The sequence below is a fragment of the Eublepharis macularius genome, chromosome 6 (assembly GCF_028583425.1).
Source record: "Eublepharis macularius isolate TG4126 chromosome 6, MPM_Emac_v1.0, whole genome shotgun sequence".
Lineage (NCBI taxonomy): Eukaryota > Metazoa > Chordata > Lepidosauria > Squamata > Eublepharidae > Eublepharis > Eublepharis macularius.
This window is the reverse complement of record NC_072795.1, coordinates 29,392,445-29,408,662: the sequence shown is the minus strand read 5'-3', so window position 1 is coordinate 29,408,662 and position 16,218 is coordinate 29,392,445. Positions and strand designations below refer to the sequence as shown.

Here is a 16,218-nt window from a genome sequence, read left to right as displayed (position 1 = left end):
AGAGGGGTCAGGAGCTGCTGCTCTGTTGCCTTCCTCCTGGCCCAGACTGAGCCATTTTAGGAAAGAGGATTGGCACACATTCTTTTTATGGGGTACCCAGAATTTACATCAAGTAGACAAGGAGACCTTAATAAATGGACTCCATTGAGAGATTTTTCTGAGAAAGGCTTTTAAATCTTCCTTGGATCAGGGAATTTTTTTAATCAGAGCCTCTTTCCGTTCCTTCCAGGCATCAGTGCCCATTCAGTTAGGGGCAGCTGTGTTGTCCATTTGTTTCACAACTGAGCATATTGTGAGCTCTGCCACTTGGGTATCCATTTCTACCTTTGGCAGGATGTATAGGATTGACCAAATTTTGGATGAGGGATACTTCAAAGGGTTCTCTAGAACTTTGGCTCTTTCCTTGTTGAGGTCCCATCTGGTATTTGGGTGCAGCCTTTTCAACATGGTGATTTCAGCTGTCTTTGTCACGAGGAAGAGGGGGGGCATTAGTAATTACTGTGAACATTCTCAGTGGCCAGGGCACATTCTATTCCACTGAATGCCTTTTGAACACAGCCTTGGGATTAGCTATCTGGATTAGAGCCTCCATACCACATTTTTTTTAGTAATGTTGCTGTGCCATGTTGTTAGTTCTAGTGTCTTTTGAACAGCAGCATTCATTGTATTTACTTCATTTATAACTTGCCTGTCTTTCCAATGAGGACTCAAAGCTGCTTGCAGTGTTCCTCCTCTCTTCTGTTTTATCTTCACAATAACCATGTGAGGAACATTATGCTGAGAGTGTGTGACTGACCCAAGGTTACCTAACAAGCTTCCACGACAGAGTCAGGATCAGGGCTGTGCAAGCCCTGGTCGCTTCGGGTTTCCAGCTTCGAGTTTACCGAACCAGGAAACAGTTTCGGGTAAAGCTGCTTCGGATGTACAGCTTCGTATAGCTTCGGGTTTGCCTCGGAAAGATTCGGGTGTCAATTTCACTTCTGCCTTTCGGGTGCCCTGGAGGGGGGGAATTTCTTTCCGAGGCAAACCAAACTTGGTGGAGACCTTCTCCTACCTCTTCTCTAACAACCCCCCAAGTTTCGGAAAGTTGGACTTTGGGGGGCCAGACTGTACCCCCATCCTCCTCCATTCGCCATTATTCCCTATGGGAAAAACAGGCGACCTTTCTAGGTTGCTAGGGGGTGGCATTTTGCAAGCAAAATGCGCCGAACTTTCAGAGGCCCTTCTCCTACCTTTCCTCCCACCCCCCACCAAGGCTCAACCTGCTCCCACTTTGGGGGGCCATTTTACGGCCCCTCAAAGAAGGTGCCCCTATCCTCGCCTTCTCCATTATATCCTATGAGGAAAAAATGAAGAGGCTTGTCAGGCTAGGGGTGGCATTTTGCATGCAAAATGCCCCCAGCCCTGAGGGGACCTCCTCCTACCTGTCCTCCCACCCCGCACCAAGGCTCAACCTGCTCCGACTTTGGAGGGCCATTGGGGGGGGGCTAACCCAAAACCCCCAACAGCCCCAAAGACACCCTCCCCAACATTCCTACACTTTCCCCCTACCCCAAGAGTAGGCTGGCCATCCATTTCACATTGTTTCCTATGATGGGAACTTTTAAACTCTTTCCCAGGGCAATTATGCACATCCCAGGGGTGCTATAATGGAGGGCACACTCCTGAGTGCAAGCTTGTCCCTGTGAAAGCACACCTGAACCACAGACACCCTCCCCAAAATTCCCTCACCACATAAAGAGAGGGCTGGCCAGCCCACCCCATTGTTCCCTATGAGGGGAACTAACCTAATACCAAAGAACAAAACCACAAACACACACTGAATAGTTTAAAATCTTTATTTTTCAACCTTCAGATACAGAAAAAAGGCACAGTAGTGTGACACAGCACACCATTCCCCCACCTCACCCCAAGGGAACACAACTCACTACACACCAGAGAATCTGAAAAACACAGTTACATGCAAAAAATATTTCCTGTTGTGATTCAAGTTACACAGCAAGAACACAACACCGAGGGCATCACAGCCGCTCCGCCACCCCAAAGGAACACAACTCACTACACACCAGAGAATCTGAAAAACACAGTTGCATGCAAAAAAATCTTTATTTCCTGTTGTGATTCAAGTTACGCAGCAAGAACACAACACCAAGGGCATTGCAGCCGCCCCACCCCCACCCCAAAGGAACACAACTCAATACACACCAGGAAACACCCATCCTCCCCCTCCCAACCCTTTAAAATCTTAGCTTGGGGCAGACACACAGACACACACACACACCAGGAAACACCCGTCCTTCCCCTCCCAACCCTTTAAAATCTTAGCTTGGGGCAGACATACAGACACTCACACACACACCAGAAAACACTCCTCCCCGCCCCCCCCCCTAACCCTTTAAAATCTTAGCTTGGGGCAGACACACACACACACCAGGAAACACCCCTCCTCCCCTCCAACCCTCAAAAATTTTAGCTTGGGGCAGACACACACACACACACACCAGGAAACACTCCTTCTCCCCCTCCCAACCCTTTAAAATCTTAGCTTGGGGCAGACACACACACACACACACACACACCAGGAAACACTCCTCTTCCCCCCCCCCAACCCTTTAAAATCTTAGCTTGGGGCAGACACACACACACACACACACACCAGGAAACACTCCTCCCCCCTCTAACCACACACACACCAAATGTAGAAAAAAAATTAATTTTTTTTTAAAAAATTCACTCCCACCCAGTCAAGCCCCTAATCCTCCCCTTCCCACACCCACCAAGACAACCCCCCAATAAAACTTAAAATACTTTAAACAGGTACAAACCCCCTCCCCCAACCAACAACAGTAAAAATGAATCAAGAAAAAATTCTGAAAAAAATGTAGATTTTTTTTTAAAAAAAATTCACTCCCACCCAGTCAAGTCCTTAATCCTCCCCTCCCCACACCCACAAAGACGACCCCTCTGAGAAAACCCTGTGAGTCACTGACTCGCTCACCACTCCTGCAGTCCAGTGATGGTCAGGCAACAGGCAGGAATTCAACAGGGAAAGTCCTCCACAGCAAGACTGCAGAGACGAGATGCTCGACCAGCCACAGCAGCAGCGGAAGTCTCTCAAGTCTCTCAGTCTAGGAAAGAGCAGAATGGAAACTGGTTATTAAATAAGTATATTAACTCTTTAAAAACTACTTCTAAATTCTAACCCCTCAGTCCCAAAGTGTGGAAGCCAGAGTAAAAAACTAGGCCAAAGCCTTGGCACACACCAGGGAAGCCACCAACTGTAGAAATGAAAGGTGGGCATACTAAAAAAAACTTTAAACAGAGCAGCAGTGGGCCAGCTTCAAGTTAACCCCCCACCACCACCACCACCTAGGCCAAAGCCTTGGCACACACCAGGACTTGGCATGAGTCTGCCCCTGGGAAGCCACTGTTAAATTTAAAAAATAAAATGCAAACTTAATACAAATCCTTTCCCAAACCCATTGCCCCCCAACCACCCCCTCCCCCAAAGATCAAAGAATCTTGTGAGTCAGTGGGACTCACTTACCAGTGAGATGCAGGGCCAGTCAGCAGCGCTCCGCAGCAGGGTCCTCCTCTTCCAATTTCTGTCCAGGCAAGCCGCTCTGTCAATGTCAGGGTAAATTGGAAGATTCCTAAAGGGAAGCCTCCAATTTATAGCCCTGCGCTGCAGCATTTTAAAAAAGGCACTCTACTTTCAGAGAATCCCCATTGGCTGGGCTGGAAGGAGAATGCTACTGCAGGATTGGCCACTCCTAACCCCTCCTCCCCCTTGCACTCATTGCAAAGTCTGCAAACAGTGCAAAGAATCTCTCCAAATGTGCAGGTTTGCAATGTTTGCAGACTTTGCTTGCTGCTTGCGTTGGCAATGGAGATCAAGCAGCAAGCAAAAACTCCCGCCACTTTTTCAGGGATGGGAGGGGGAAGGAGGAGGTTAGAGTGAGTCACTCACTACTCCTCCCCCTCCCCTCTCCAAAGCCGGAGCTGGAAGCCTTGAATAGGCTTCAAAATGTTGCCTTTTTTTTTTTTTAAAGCAGGGGAAGCTTTTTGCTTGCTGCTGCTGATCTCCATTGCCGGCTGCTTGCAATTGCAAGCAGCCGGCAATAGAGATCAGCAGCAGCAAGCAAAAAGCTTTCCGTGCTAAAAAAAAAATGGCGCTCAGAGCCCAAGCGATACAAATCGCTTCGGGTTGCTTACCTTCGGTATTTCCGAAGCGAGGCCATCTTGCTGGCCCCACTTCGGGAAATTCCAAAGCTACACGAAGCGGGTAGCTCCGGGTAACTTTACCCGAAGCGAAACCCAAAGCAACCAGCCCTAGTCAGGATTCAAACCTCCCAGAACCTAGTCCAGTGCTTTAACCACTATACAAGACTAGCTCTTTCTGTGGTTTTTCCTGAAACTGTGACATTTTCCTTATACCACAGGAATTTTTGGTTAGAATTTTAACCGTATTGAAAGTGGATGTTCCCAGTTTAGTGTGTTCTTTCCACTGAAAAGAATGAATACTCTTGCTGCCAATGTTCCTATGTCTAAAGATATCTCTAAAAATATCTCTCTTGTCGCTCTGGAAAGGCTTCTGTTAACTTTAGGGAAGGGAGTCTTTTGTCTGATGGGTCACTGCAATGTCCATTCAATGTAATCAAATCCCACATTATCAAGTATTTTATTATCCTGTTTCTGGCTTTCTTAGGGTTAAAACTTACTAGTGCCTGACAAAATTTGTTGAATTCTGTACATGTTGAATAGCAGCAGTAGAAGGGAGTGATGAACAGTGCAACCTTACGCAGACCTACTGTACTCTTGGGTCCATTATTTTCAGCTGCATAGGATTGCATTGTAAGATTCCTAATTTGTTCTCACATAACCTGTTCACCACCCAGGATTATAACTATGCATATGTGGACAGGACTTGTGTACTCACTGCTTAAAATGTATTTTAGATATCAAAAATTGCTCTGCATTCTGTGGAAGATGACCAAGTAGAAGAACTTCCAGTGCTCAGCCAAGAAGAGCTTGCGGCAATTAATAACCCAAATATCATAACTAGTCAGATAGCTCTTTTGGAAGCTCAGTGTCATGAAATGAAACCAAATTTAGGTGCTATTGCGGAATTTAATAAAAAGGTAAGCATTGATTATATACTGCAGTTGGCACAGCATATTTAAAATCAAATATGTCAAGATTAGTCTTTTTATGTTTTTCATGTTTGCTGCTTGATGCTGAGTCTCCTCAGAGACAGTTTGTGAGGCACCAAATTCCTAATGAAGACATAATATTTGTTAACTTGTCATGAACTTGGGGTGAATTCGATTAAGTATATCCATACTGTTATCTATACCATATCCACAGGAAGTGAACTGTAGACAATTTATCAGTGGAATGCCATTATACAGAAATGTTTTTCAGGTCACATGGAAGCCTTTTATGCTTTAACTGGTCCTTTCAAAGTGATTCTTAGAGGTCACAGCTAAAAGAGAATTAGTTATCTTGCTATGCTTCAAGACTCCCCAAATAAAAGAAAGAAGCAAAACATCTAGAGCTCAGATATATGTGACATCACAGCATTAGTTGACCGTTTTGATAATGACTGTGGGAAAAAATGTTATGGGGCAACTGGAATTCAGAACCATTGATGAAGAAAGTGGTCTATTGGTCTATGATATTAGGATCATGCGACTTTTCAAGTATTATGTACTCTGAAGCTAGTATTTTTGTTTCTAACATTGCAAAGTATTGCATTCTAGTGAAAGTTTATTTTTTTTTAATGATTATTTGTAGAACTGAGGTAATATAGTTCTGCTAGCCTTGTAAAGATACAATAATTAAAGGATTAAGAGTGCTTCAGACTGTTATGAGGGATAGAAACTTTTTTGACCTATCAGATCTCTGTATGTATAAGAACTGTTTTTGAGTTCCTGTTGTTTGTGTTTGTTACTTGTAACTTGAATATTTATTAGTAAATCTTACTCAAATGTCAAAAAAGCTCAATCTGAACCTTAATGGGAACACTTAAGAGTCCTACAGAGTACGGACACAATGACTTGTAGCCAGCTTCTCAATTCCAAAGACAGGAAGGGACTTCCATCTCAAAAGAGGAGACAGTGAGTTCCACTGATTTCCATGTCAATGGTCTGCTGACCAAGAACAAAATTTTGGCATGTTCAATGAGCTCTAACAGGAAGGAGAATCAGGAGTTTCATTGTATGAAAGGGGAAGGTCCTACAGATGGTATACAAGCTATTAAAAATAAAAATGTATTGGAAAGGAATAGTGCTTTCATTTATGGTAATATTTACCTCTGTCATTGATAATTAAATATAACATCAAATTACTGAATTTTATAAGTATAATATTTGCCAACAGAAAATGTATAAATTTTAAAATAAGTAGTAGTAATTGCTGTTTGCAATGATATTGCCTTGCTATAATTTGATGTTTGTTAATGTGCTGGTTTTAGGTGGTTAGCTTTTTATTGACTTTCAAAGCATAGGACTATTGGAATTTTGGGGCTGTATTGTAAGTGTTTATATGGTTATTTCTTGTGTAAATCACCTTGGTTTAAAAAAAGGTTACATAGGAATATTTAAACAAAATTCCCAGCAAGTAACAAATAAAGATACATGCTTAGTTTCATATTTTGCTTTTTTACATTTCCAGGAAGAGTTATACTTGAAACGTGTTGCTGAGCTGGATGAAATTACCAGTGAGAGAGACAATTTTAGACAAGCTTATGAAGATCTTAGAAAGCAAAGGCTTAATGAGTTTATGGCAGGATTTAATATAATAACAAATAAACTGAAGGAAAACTATCAAATGCTTACATTGGGAGGAGATGCAGAGCTGGAGCTTGTAGACAGTCTGGATCCTTTCTCTGAAGGAATCATGTTCAGGTTGGTGTTGCCTATAACTTTCTCAACTTAAACTGAAGCCATTTTAAAGGACTCTCCTCTTTTACATCCTCTATGTAATGCATTCATTAAACGTTTACTGCAGAACAAACCCTACTGTCTTTTGCTGTTAATGGCAGAAGATCAAAGACGAGCCTTTTATTAGTGTCTTGGCATAGCTGTGCCGCACTGAGGTACTTCCTTCTTATGAGTATGTTCACTGAGTTGGCATCTAAAATAGTTTCTGCTAGTGTGGGTACAGAAGTCTCGTGTCTGGAGACTTCTACTAGCTCTCCCTTTCATTTGCAATCCTGTTATAAAATGTTAATACTAGATAGTAGCTTTACAGGGCATACGTATCTGGTGTCTGAAATTTGAGTGCTCTTTCATACTGCCAACCGAACTCAGAATCATAGATCTGACAGCAGTGTTCCAAAGTGAAATTATCAATATTTAAAATTGAATTTTGATGATTTACTTTTCATCATTGCACATTCACTGGGATCTACAGCGCAAGTGGTAGAGCACAAGGTTTGCATGCAGAAAGTTCCAGTCTCCGTTCCTGATGAAGGCTTTGGGTAGAAGCACTGGGAAAGACCTCTGTTTGAGACCTTGGAGAACTGCTGACAATAAGAATGAATAGACAGGGCTAGATAGATCAAAGGCAGCTTCTTATGTTCAGCTATATTTAAAGTGAGAACTAGTGCAGTAAAGTGAACCACGACAGCAAGCCTATAATTCCTGGGTTCTGTTGTGGCTAGCTAGGTAGCCTCTGTCACTCACTGAGCCTCTGCTCCCAATATGTAGTATGGTGGTGTCATACTTTACAAAACAGATTTTTGAGTGTATGGGAAGTGCACCTTGCTAAAAGTTCTTTTGATATTTTATAATCTGTCTCTCCAGAGAACCTGCTTGAGGTGGCTTACATGATAAAATCATAACACAGCATAAAAAGACTTTTAAAACTAGCAAACTGTTAAAACAGCCAGAGCATAAAAACTACATAAAACACTTAGCAGGCAACAGTTTTCAGTCTAGAGATAGACTGCAAAAACCATTTTAAGAGTTGTTGTAGTACAGTGGTTAAATGGTTTGGCTGCAAATCAGCACTACTGGTTTGAATCCTACTGCTGCCATGAGCTCAGCAGGTGGCCTTGGGTAAGCCACTCCTTTCAGCCCCAGCTGTATTGTGGAGATAATAACACTAACTTGTTCACCACTCTGGGTGAGGCACTAATCTGTCTAGAAGAGCGGTATATAAGCGCAGTTGTTATTGCTGTTATTATTAAGAGATCAACCCCTTGATTAAAATCCTTATCGGCATCATTCTTTATTACAATCAAAGATTAGCCCAAAATTAAAACCCTGGATAAAAGTAAGTATTTTGGCCCATAAGAGAAGGAGGGCAAGTGTCAGGTCATTCCACAGATGAGGTGCCCCCTCCAAAAAGCACCCTGCGTCTGTCACTATCCACCTCACCATTGAAGGCATAGAGAATAGGGCTTGTGAGGAGTTAGACCCCATCAGTTAGAATTGTTGATGTTTTATTTGTCTTGTAGGGAAAGAAGAATCTGCACCCCCACCTCGGTCTCCTTTTCTCATCTCCCTATAAATGTCCCAGCTGAATATTGCAAAGAAGAACAAAACAATTAACAGTGGTGCTGAAGCAGCAACATAATAAATCTGCAAAGAGACCTAAAAAAACCCACACCAAAAATCAACCTCCCCTCCAAATCTACAAAATGTTTGGAGTGGCTTTTTTCACATTTTGAAAGCTTCCACCATGAAGCTCACTGGGTGACCTTGGGTAGGACTCTCAAAAGCTTATACCCTGAAAATCTTATTGGTCTCCAAGGTGCCACTGGTCTCAAATCCTACTGTTCTACTGCAGATCAACACGGCCACCTACCTGAAACTCTGGGCCAGTAACACTCTTTCCCTAACCTACTTCACAAGGCTGTTGTGGGATATAAACTAAGGATGAGGGTCATGTTCATTGCCCTGAGCTCCTTAGAGGAAGGACAAGATAAAAAATTAGAAATTGGTGTAAATACTAGTTGTAGTTTTCGTTGTCATGATTAATAAAGGGAAACAGTTATACTCATCAATATTTTCCTTTTTTTTTTCTTTCAGTGTTCGGCCACCAAAGAAAAGCTGGAAGAAAATATTTAACTTGTCTGGTGGAGAGAAGACACTTAGCTCACTGGCTCTGGTTTTTGCTCTTCATCATTACAAGCCAACTCCTTTGTATTTTATGGATGAAATTGATGCAGCCCTTGACTTTAAGAATGTATCAATTATAGCATTTTACATATATGTAAGTACTGTTTAGAAATCTGGATCACCCATTCTGATCTGTTGATTAATATTAAACTAGTGCTAGTTTGGCATAAGAAAAGATCTAAAGATTGGAATGGATCTTACTCCATCCTACCAGTCCATTGATCAAAGTTTATTGATTTTTTAAAAAATTTATGTTCCTTAAAGTCTGTCTTTCTTGTGGAGATTCAAGATGGATTACACAGCATATTGAAATATTTATACCCAAGCTCTCCTTTTGGCTCAAGTTTGAAGTCTTCTTCCACCTTAAGTAGTTCTTTTCCCAACAGAAGGGCTACTTAAGTTGGAGAAAGACTCCTTGAAGAAGGTTGGATCCACCCCTCTGTAAAGATTCAAAAACCTTTTCATGCTTTACTCACCAGTTATCCTTCTTTGTTGTAGATACTTTTATGGAAAGAGCAGAAGGGTTATGAGGTCTCATATAGTCTAGCATGCCACAAGAAGGCAACAGTCTTACTATTCTTTGCCCACTTTGTATCTTCCAAGGTTCCATTTAGCTCTCATGACTTAAAAGCTGTTGAGAGACCATGGGATTGTCTAATCCCCTTTTAAAATTGTCTAAACCAATAGGTATTTCTTACTCTTTTTAAATCCCATATGTTAATTATGCATTGGGTGAAGATTTTCTTTTGGCTGTCATTAATCTTTTGACAATCAGTTTCAGTGAGTAATGCCATGTTTTAGTGCTATATGAAAAATTTTCTCTCTTCTGGATGGGATGGAATGGGCATAAGTTTAAAAACCTGTATTATGAGCAATTAAAAACAATAACCACTTTGTCAAAAGCCCTAAATGTATTACCTTTTTGTGAGGGAAGGTGCTTCATTTTCCAGCCCTACAGTATGATTTTTGAATTGGGAGAATGAAAACTGTACACAATATTCCACATACAATTATATTATAGAATATATAAAAGCATTGCAGTTTTGGTCATTTTATATTCCCACCTTGCTTTATAATCCCTATCCTAATAATCCCTATCCTAATAATCCTTTACATATTTCTCCTCCATTTTATCCTCACAGCAACCTTGTGAGGTAGATTAGGCTGAGAATGTGTGACTGGCGCGAAGTCACCTGTGACCTTAAGCAGCAGAGTGAGGATTTGAACCTGGATCTCCCAGATTCTAATCTGAAACTCTAACCACTACATTGTTGAATAATAACAAGCAACCAGGCTTCAGTAAATCATGGAAGTTGCATAGTGCAAGTTCCCCATGGTTCTTGCTAGGACTGGTTCCTCTGAGTACTCCCTCAAAGGCCAAAGCAGCCCTGGAAAGGGCCCTGCCCCTTCCCTTCCATTTTACTGATAGAAACGAATGCTTCAAGGTTTACAATAATGCTGTGGTTGCTTAGACAATGGCCACTGACGGCATTTTCTTTTGTAATGCTACAGTTGCTGTTTCTATCACTGGGGAGGCGAGGGTGTTAATCTCCCTATTTTTCTTTTAAGATTATTGGTTTTTCTGCAAACCTGGGACTTTTTTAAACGTTTGTAGATGCATCCATCATCTTAGTTAACAGCTCCAGTCTCTGGATTTAAGTATCCACAGATTTGGCCATGTTGATAATTAGACTGATATAAGTTGAACCTTTTGAAAGAACAGTTTAACCCTGTGAGAAATTGGTAGGATTCATATGGGGAAAAAGTGATCCAAGGAGATCCTTGAGAGCCAGTGTGGTGTAATAGAGACAGAGACCCAGGTTCAAATGCCTACTTTGCCATGAAGCTTGCTAGGTTAGGCTAAGAGTTACAAACTCTTAGCCTAACCCACCCCTCAAGGTTGTTGTAAGAATAAAATGGAGGAGGACAATGATGTAAGCCAAAGCCACTTTGAGTCCCCATTGGGGAGAAAAGTAGAGTAAAATCAAAATACATTTAAAAATAGATCTGTCAAATATTTGGGCAAATACTACATTAGAAGTCAGTTTACTATTAAATATACACTAGTGGCCAAAATTGTGGAAACCTTTTGGGAAAAGTATATTTTTGAGGTTTGATGGCTCATAACACCACTTTTTTTGGAGTAATACCATAAAATTATATATCAATGGAAAGATAATTTAATCAAGAATGTAATGCAATAACTTTTATGAAGGAAATTTTTTTAGAACAGTAGTTATAAAGAAAAAAAATTGAAACACAGAAAAAATGAGTTATACAACAATTCTCACCATGGTTAATACTTAGTTGGGTAACCTTTTGCTTTAATTATGGCCTTACAATGCCTTCCCATGGAGTGAACCAAGTTTTTTAGTTCTGCAGCTGTTATAATGTGAAACCACGACTGAGTTATTGCTTCTATTAATTGCGGTTTATTGCTGGGTTGCTTCTCACTAACCAGTTTCTTTAGTTGGCTCCATAGATTTTCTTTATATATATATATATATATATATATATATATATATATATTTCTAACATAGAAAACTACAAAAAACTACAAAAATATAAAGGAAAAAAGGGGACTGGGGCAAAGGGAAAGAACAACATATAAACAGAAAACGCACAGTACATCTACATGTCTTGTATTCCCTTCATACTGCAATTTTTCTTTAAAGTTAACTTTCTAATGTGCTATCAGATTGGTAGATCTTATAAAATACAGACTACATTCAGGATCAGATCTTCTCCCCCCCCCCCTGCGTCTCAGTCTCAGTTCTCTCTGTGCAGCTACAATAGCTGTGCTCGTTCCCTCCTCCCCCCCCCCCCACTCTCCCCTTCAGACTTTGGACTTTCTTCTTGCTGAAACTCCTGATGGTTAAGCAAAAAGTCCCTCAGCTGTACTTCCGATGTAATCCTGTAGGTTTGATCCTTGTATCTGAACCAGATGCCTTCCGGAAACAACCATTTATATTTTACTTCACATTTCCTCAGGAAAGCCGCAAGTCTTTTATATTTAAATCTTCTTTTACGAGCCAAAAATGGAACATCCTTCAATATCTTAACCTTGTTGCCCAGATAGTCCAAGTCCACATTATACGAATTATATAAGATGGTGTCCCGAGTCTTCTTAGATGAAAAGTCAATAATAATCTCACGAGGCAGCTGACGCTTCGTTGCATATTTTGAAGATGTCCGACGGACTTCCAGAATATCGCTCTTTAACTCTTCTTTAGTTGCCTTTGCGAATGACGCCAAAAGATCCAACACCAAATCCTTTAAATTTTCGCTTTGCTCCTCTTTTACATTCTGAAGACGCAGTACCGTTTGGGCACGGTCCACTTGTAATCCTATTATTTGATTCTCCAAAAATTTTACTTCTTTGCTTGTTGCTTTCATGAGTACTACGTTTTCGCATGCAGACTGCTCTGCTCCAGACGCTGTTTCTTTAATGGTTTTCACTTCGCTTTCCACTAAATCAACCTTTTGCCCCATTTCATTTAACTTCGCTACAAAGGGCTGCATAGCTTCAAAGACCGCTCGTCTGACCATCTCTTCCAGAGTTTCCCCCTTCCCCTGTAACATCGCCATCACCGGTTTACTCATCACAGGGCTCTGTTTTTTCGTCGCCATCTTGGGGGGGGGGGGCGCCAGCTAAGTTCCGAAACTCCCTGAAGGGGAAGAAATCCGCGCCTTCTTAGCTTCAACTCCCACCAATCCTTCGCATACGCTTAGAAATTAGAGGGGATTCGCTTACTTACAGGTTTTCACCTTAAATCTGCTTATTGCAGTTCTCCATGGCCCGGCGGCACACGATGTGCTGCGCAAGTCTGCCGGCCTCCGTAGGAGCAAGTGAACTGTTTGCCACCCGCATTGCTTTCAGGGGGTTCTTCTCGCAGCGCTCCGGACCCTGACCCCCTCACTGGGAGTCCTGGGGGTTAACCCTCGCAGGTCAACCACCCAGTCAGGCTGCTCGGACGTTTCCTCCCGGACCTGCGGAGAGGAGCGTCCGACATGGCCGGGAAAACGAAACCAAGATCGGCTCCATAGATTTTCGATGGGTTACGGTTAGGGAATATGATGATCTTGAAACCACTTTTTGCACACAGCAGCAACATGACATGGAGCTGAATCTTGTTGAAATATAAATGCTTCATTATCTTGGAAAAGATCACATGTGGAAGGCTTCAATTTGGGCTCAAGTATTTCATTTATGTATTTTTGGGCATTTATATTGCCATTTATCACGCAAATTCTGCCCACACCTTTTGATGTCATACAACCCCATATCATAACACTAACTGGGAGTTTCACGGTAGGTGTAATGCAATCAGGATGCAAATCTTTTACGATTCTTCTTCTCACGTATTTTATGCCATCGCTACCAAACAGGGAGATTTGGGTCTCATCACTCCAAATAACACTGTCCCATTGTTCCACTGTCCAGTTAACATGGGTTTTAGCCCAGTTTAATCTTTTCAACCTTTGTTTGAGAGATAACAATGGTTTTTTTCGTGGAATTCTAGCATTAAGACCAAATTCCTCCAGTCTGCGCCGAACAGTCCTTGCACTCAACTTCACGTTGAATTGCACTATTTCTTTCTGTATACACCCCGATGATTTTCTTCTGTCACCTAGGCTCAGTCTCTCAGTTCTTCTATCACTCCTTGCTTGTGTGCACCTTTTCCTGCCTTTACCAGTCTGGTTTTGTAGTGACTGAGTTGCCTTATACCTCTTCAAAAATTTAGAAATGCTACCTTTGGTTAAGTTTCCACCAATTTTTCTTCTAATTTCTTCATAACTGTAGCCTTGTTCACGTAATAGTACTATTTTACATCGCTTTCTGGGTGACCAGTCAACTCTTTGTGCCATTTCTTTAATTTTATTACGTTTTACAAGCTCACTAAATGAAAGAACACAAAGCAAACCAACCAACTTGATAGCAATCATATAACACACTGACAAATGACCTCCTCTCAGCTCCAATACATGACATCAATAGCTGAATCCTACTGTGACCTGATTGGCTCATTGCCAAAACAAGATGACACCTGATTGGCTCTCTAAAGACTCATGCTCATTGGCTACATTCAAATGAAGGAAAGCTACTTCATATCAACCTAAGCAAGTTGTGCTTCCTTTTCCTGGTTATTTGGCTATAACATTTGACAGAATACAGATAAGTGAACAAACTTTGTTACATTATATTCTTGATTAAATTATCTTTCCATTGATGTATAATTTTATGGTATTACTCCAAAAAAAGGTGGTGTTATGATTGTAGTGTAGTGACATTTCCCAAGCATTTAATAACCTGGGGAATACAGTGGGTTAGATCCAGCCAGCTTTTTCTCTCAATACTGCCCAATTCCTCTCCTTACTAAAACCCCATCTATGCAGTTCCAGTCATCTCCAGCATAGCCTTTTTGATGGTCAAAGAGGACTCCTCCCATTTTCTGAAACTGAAAAACTGGTTGTATCCAGATTTATTGTTAAATTAATTTATCGTTAAATTAATAACAACAACATTCAATTTATATACCAGCCTTCAGGACAACTTAATGCCCACTCAGAGCAGTTTACAAAGTATGTTGTTATTATCCCTACAACAATCAACCTGTGAGGTGGATGGGGCTGAGAGAGCTCTGAAAAAGCTGTGACTGACCCAAGGTCACCCAGCTGGCTTCAAGTGGAGGCATGGGGAATCAAACCTGGTTCTCCAGATTAGAGTCCCACGCTCTAAACCACTACACCAAACTGGGTCTCCTCCCAGAATCATATCACTTGAAATGGACAGTGTTTGCACCAAGTGATAAAATTTATCTAGGTCCTATTTTGCTTGTATCTTCTGGGCTGAGGTGAGGAGCTGCTAACCAACATAGACAGTATAGCTCTTCTCATCCTTCCCTCTAGGGAGAAGTCAGTTGAGAGCTTCTGCCTTTTACTTATAAGCCAGTAGATGAAGTTTTTATGTCTCAATGTATGATAATCAAAACTAACACAATATATTTCATCTTCCAGGAACAAACAAAAAATGCACAATTCATCATTATTTCTCTGAGGAACAATATGTTTGAAATTGCAGATAGATTAATAGGCATCTACAAGACTTACAACACAACAAAAAGTGTTGCAACTAATCCAAAAGTAATTGCACTGAAAGGACTTGATGAACTTGGTTCTGTTGGCTGCTCGTGAAAGTGGAAACCGCTTCTGTTTTAATAAGTAGGTTTTTCTACAGACATTTTCCACTACACAACTTTCACCATTTCCGTATTTTTAAATGTTTTAAAGTGTAAAATCTTCGTGAAAAACTGCTGTTCTGTAAAGATAAATCCTTCAACTCTGATTTATTGCTTAAAATGTAACTGCATGAAAATAATTCTTGTGGTTTAAGAATCACAATTCAGTTCAATAGCAGTAGATTTATTTGAGGGGGTATCATGGTAGATTGTTTTTTACATTTTATACTGTGTTTTTATTTACATGTGTAATAAAATTAACTCATTATGGATCAACTTCTCCGTTTTCCTCCTCGCACTTTCGTCCTCCCCCCACCCCCATTGCAACATAGGAAATTACAACAGCTCTTTGGCAAAGGGATATAAAGGTATCTTGAGATCTCCAGGCAGCAATTTATCAACCTTGTAGTATATTGTTGAAGGCTTTCACGGCCAGAGAACGATGGTTGTTGTGGGTTTTCCGGGCTGTATTGCCGTGGTCTTGGCATTGTAGTTCCTGACGTTTCGCCAGCAGCTGTGACTGGCATCTTCAGAGGTGTAGCACCAAAAGACGGAGATCGCTGGCAAAACGTCAGGAACTACAATGCCAAGACCACGGCAAGACAGCCTGGAAAACCCACAACAACCATCGTTCTCCGGCCGTGAAAGCCTTCGACAATACAAAGGTAGATACAGATGACCAAGTAGCTGCCTTGCAAATCTCTTAACGGTAGCATGTCTGACAAATGCTGCACTGGTGCAGCACTTCATATTGAGTGAGTACTAATCATAGCTGGTGTGTCTAGTTTTTGAATTTTATTTGCTTCGATAATGCATGCCTTGAAGTTACTGCTAATGGCAGATTTAGACAT

The 16,218-nt window shown here is 41.2% G+C and overlaps 1 protein-coding gene across 5 annotated transcripts in view; it reads left to right on the top strand.

Annotated features, from left to right (window-relative positions):
- SMC4 (structural maintenance of chromosomes 4) overlaps positions 1 to 15,643 on the top strand; it is a 71,337-nt gene extending 55,694 nt beyond the window's left edge. For all 5 annotated transcript variants that reach the window (XM_054983624.1, XM_054983622.1, XM_054983623.1 and 2 more), the window contains 4 exons: positions 4,959 to 5,141; positions 6,676 to 6,908; positions 9,039 to 9,222; positions 15,147 to 15,643. In XM_054983624.1, the coding sequence (XP_054839599.1) occupies positions 4,959 to 5,141; positions 6,676 to 6,908; positions 9,039 to 9,222; positions 15,147 to 15,323 (777 nt within the window). In that variant the 3' untranslated portion in view covers positions 15,324 to 15,643. The remainder of the gene's footprint in view (positions 1 to 4,958; positions 5,142 to 6,675; positions 6,909 to 9,038; positions 9,223 to 15,146) is intronic.
- The last annotated feature ends 575 nt before the right edge of the window (positions 15,644 to 16,218 follow it).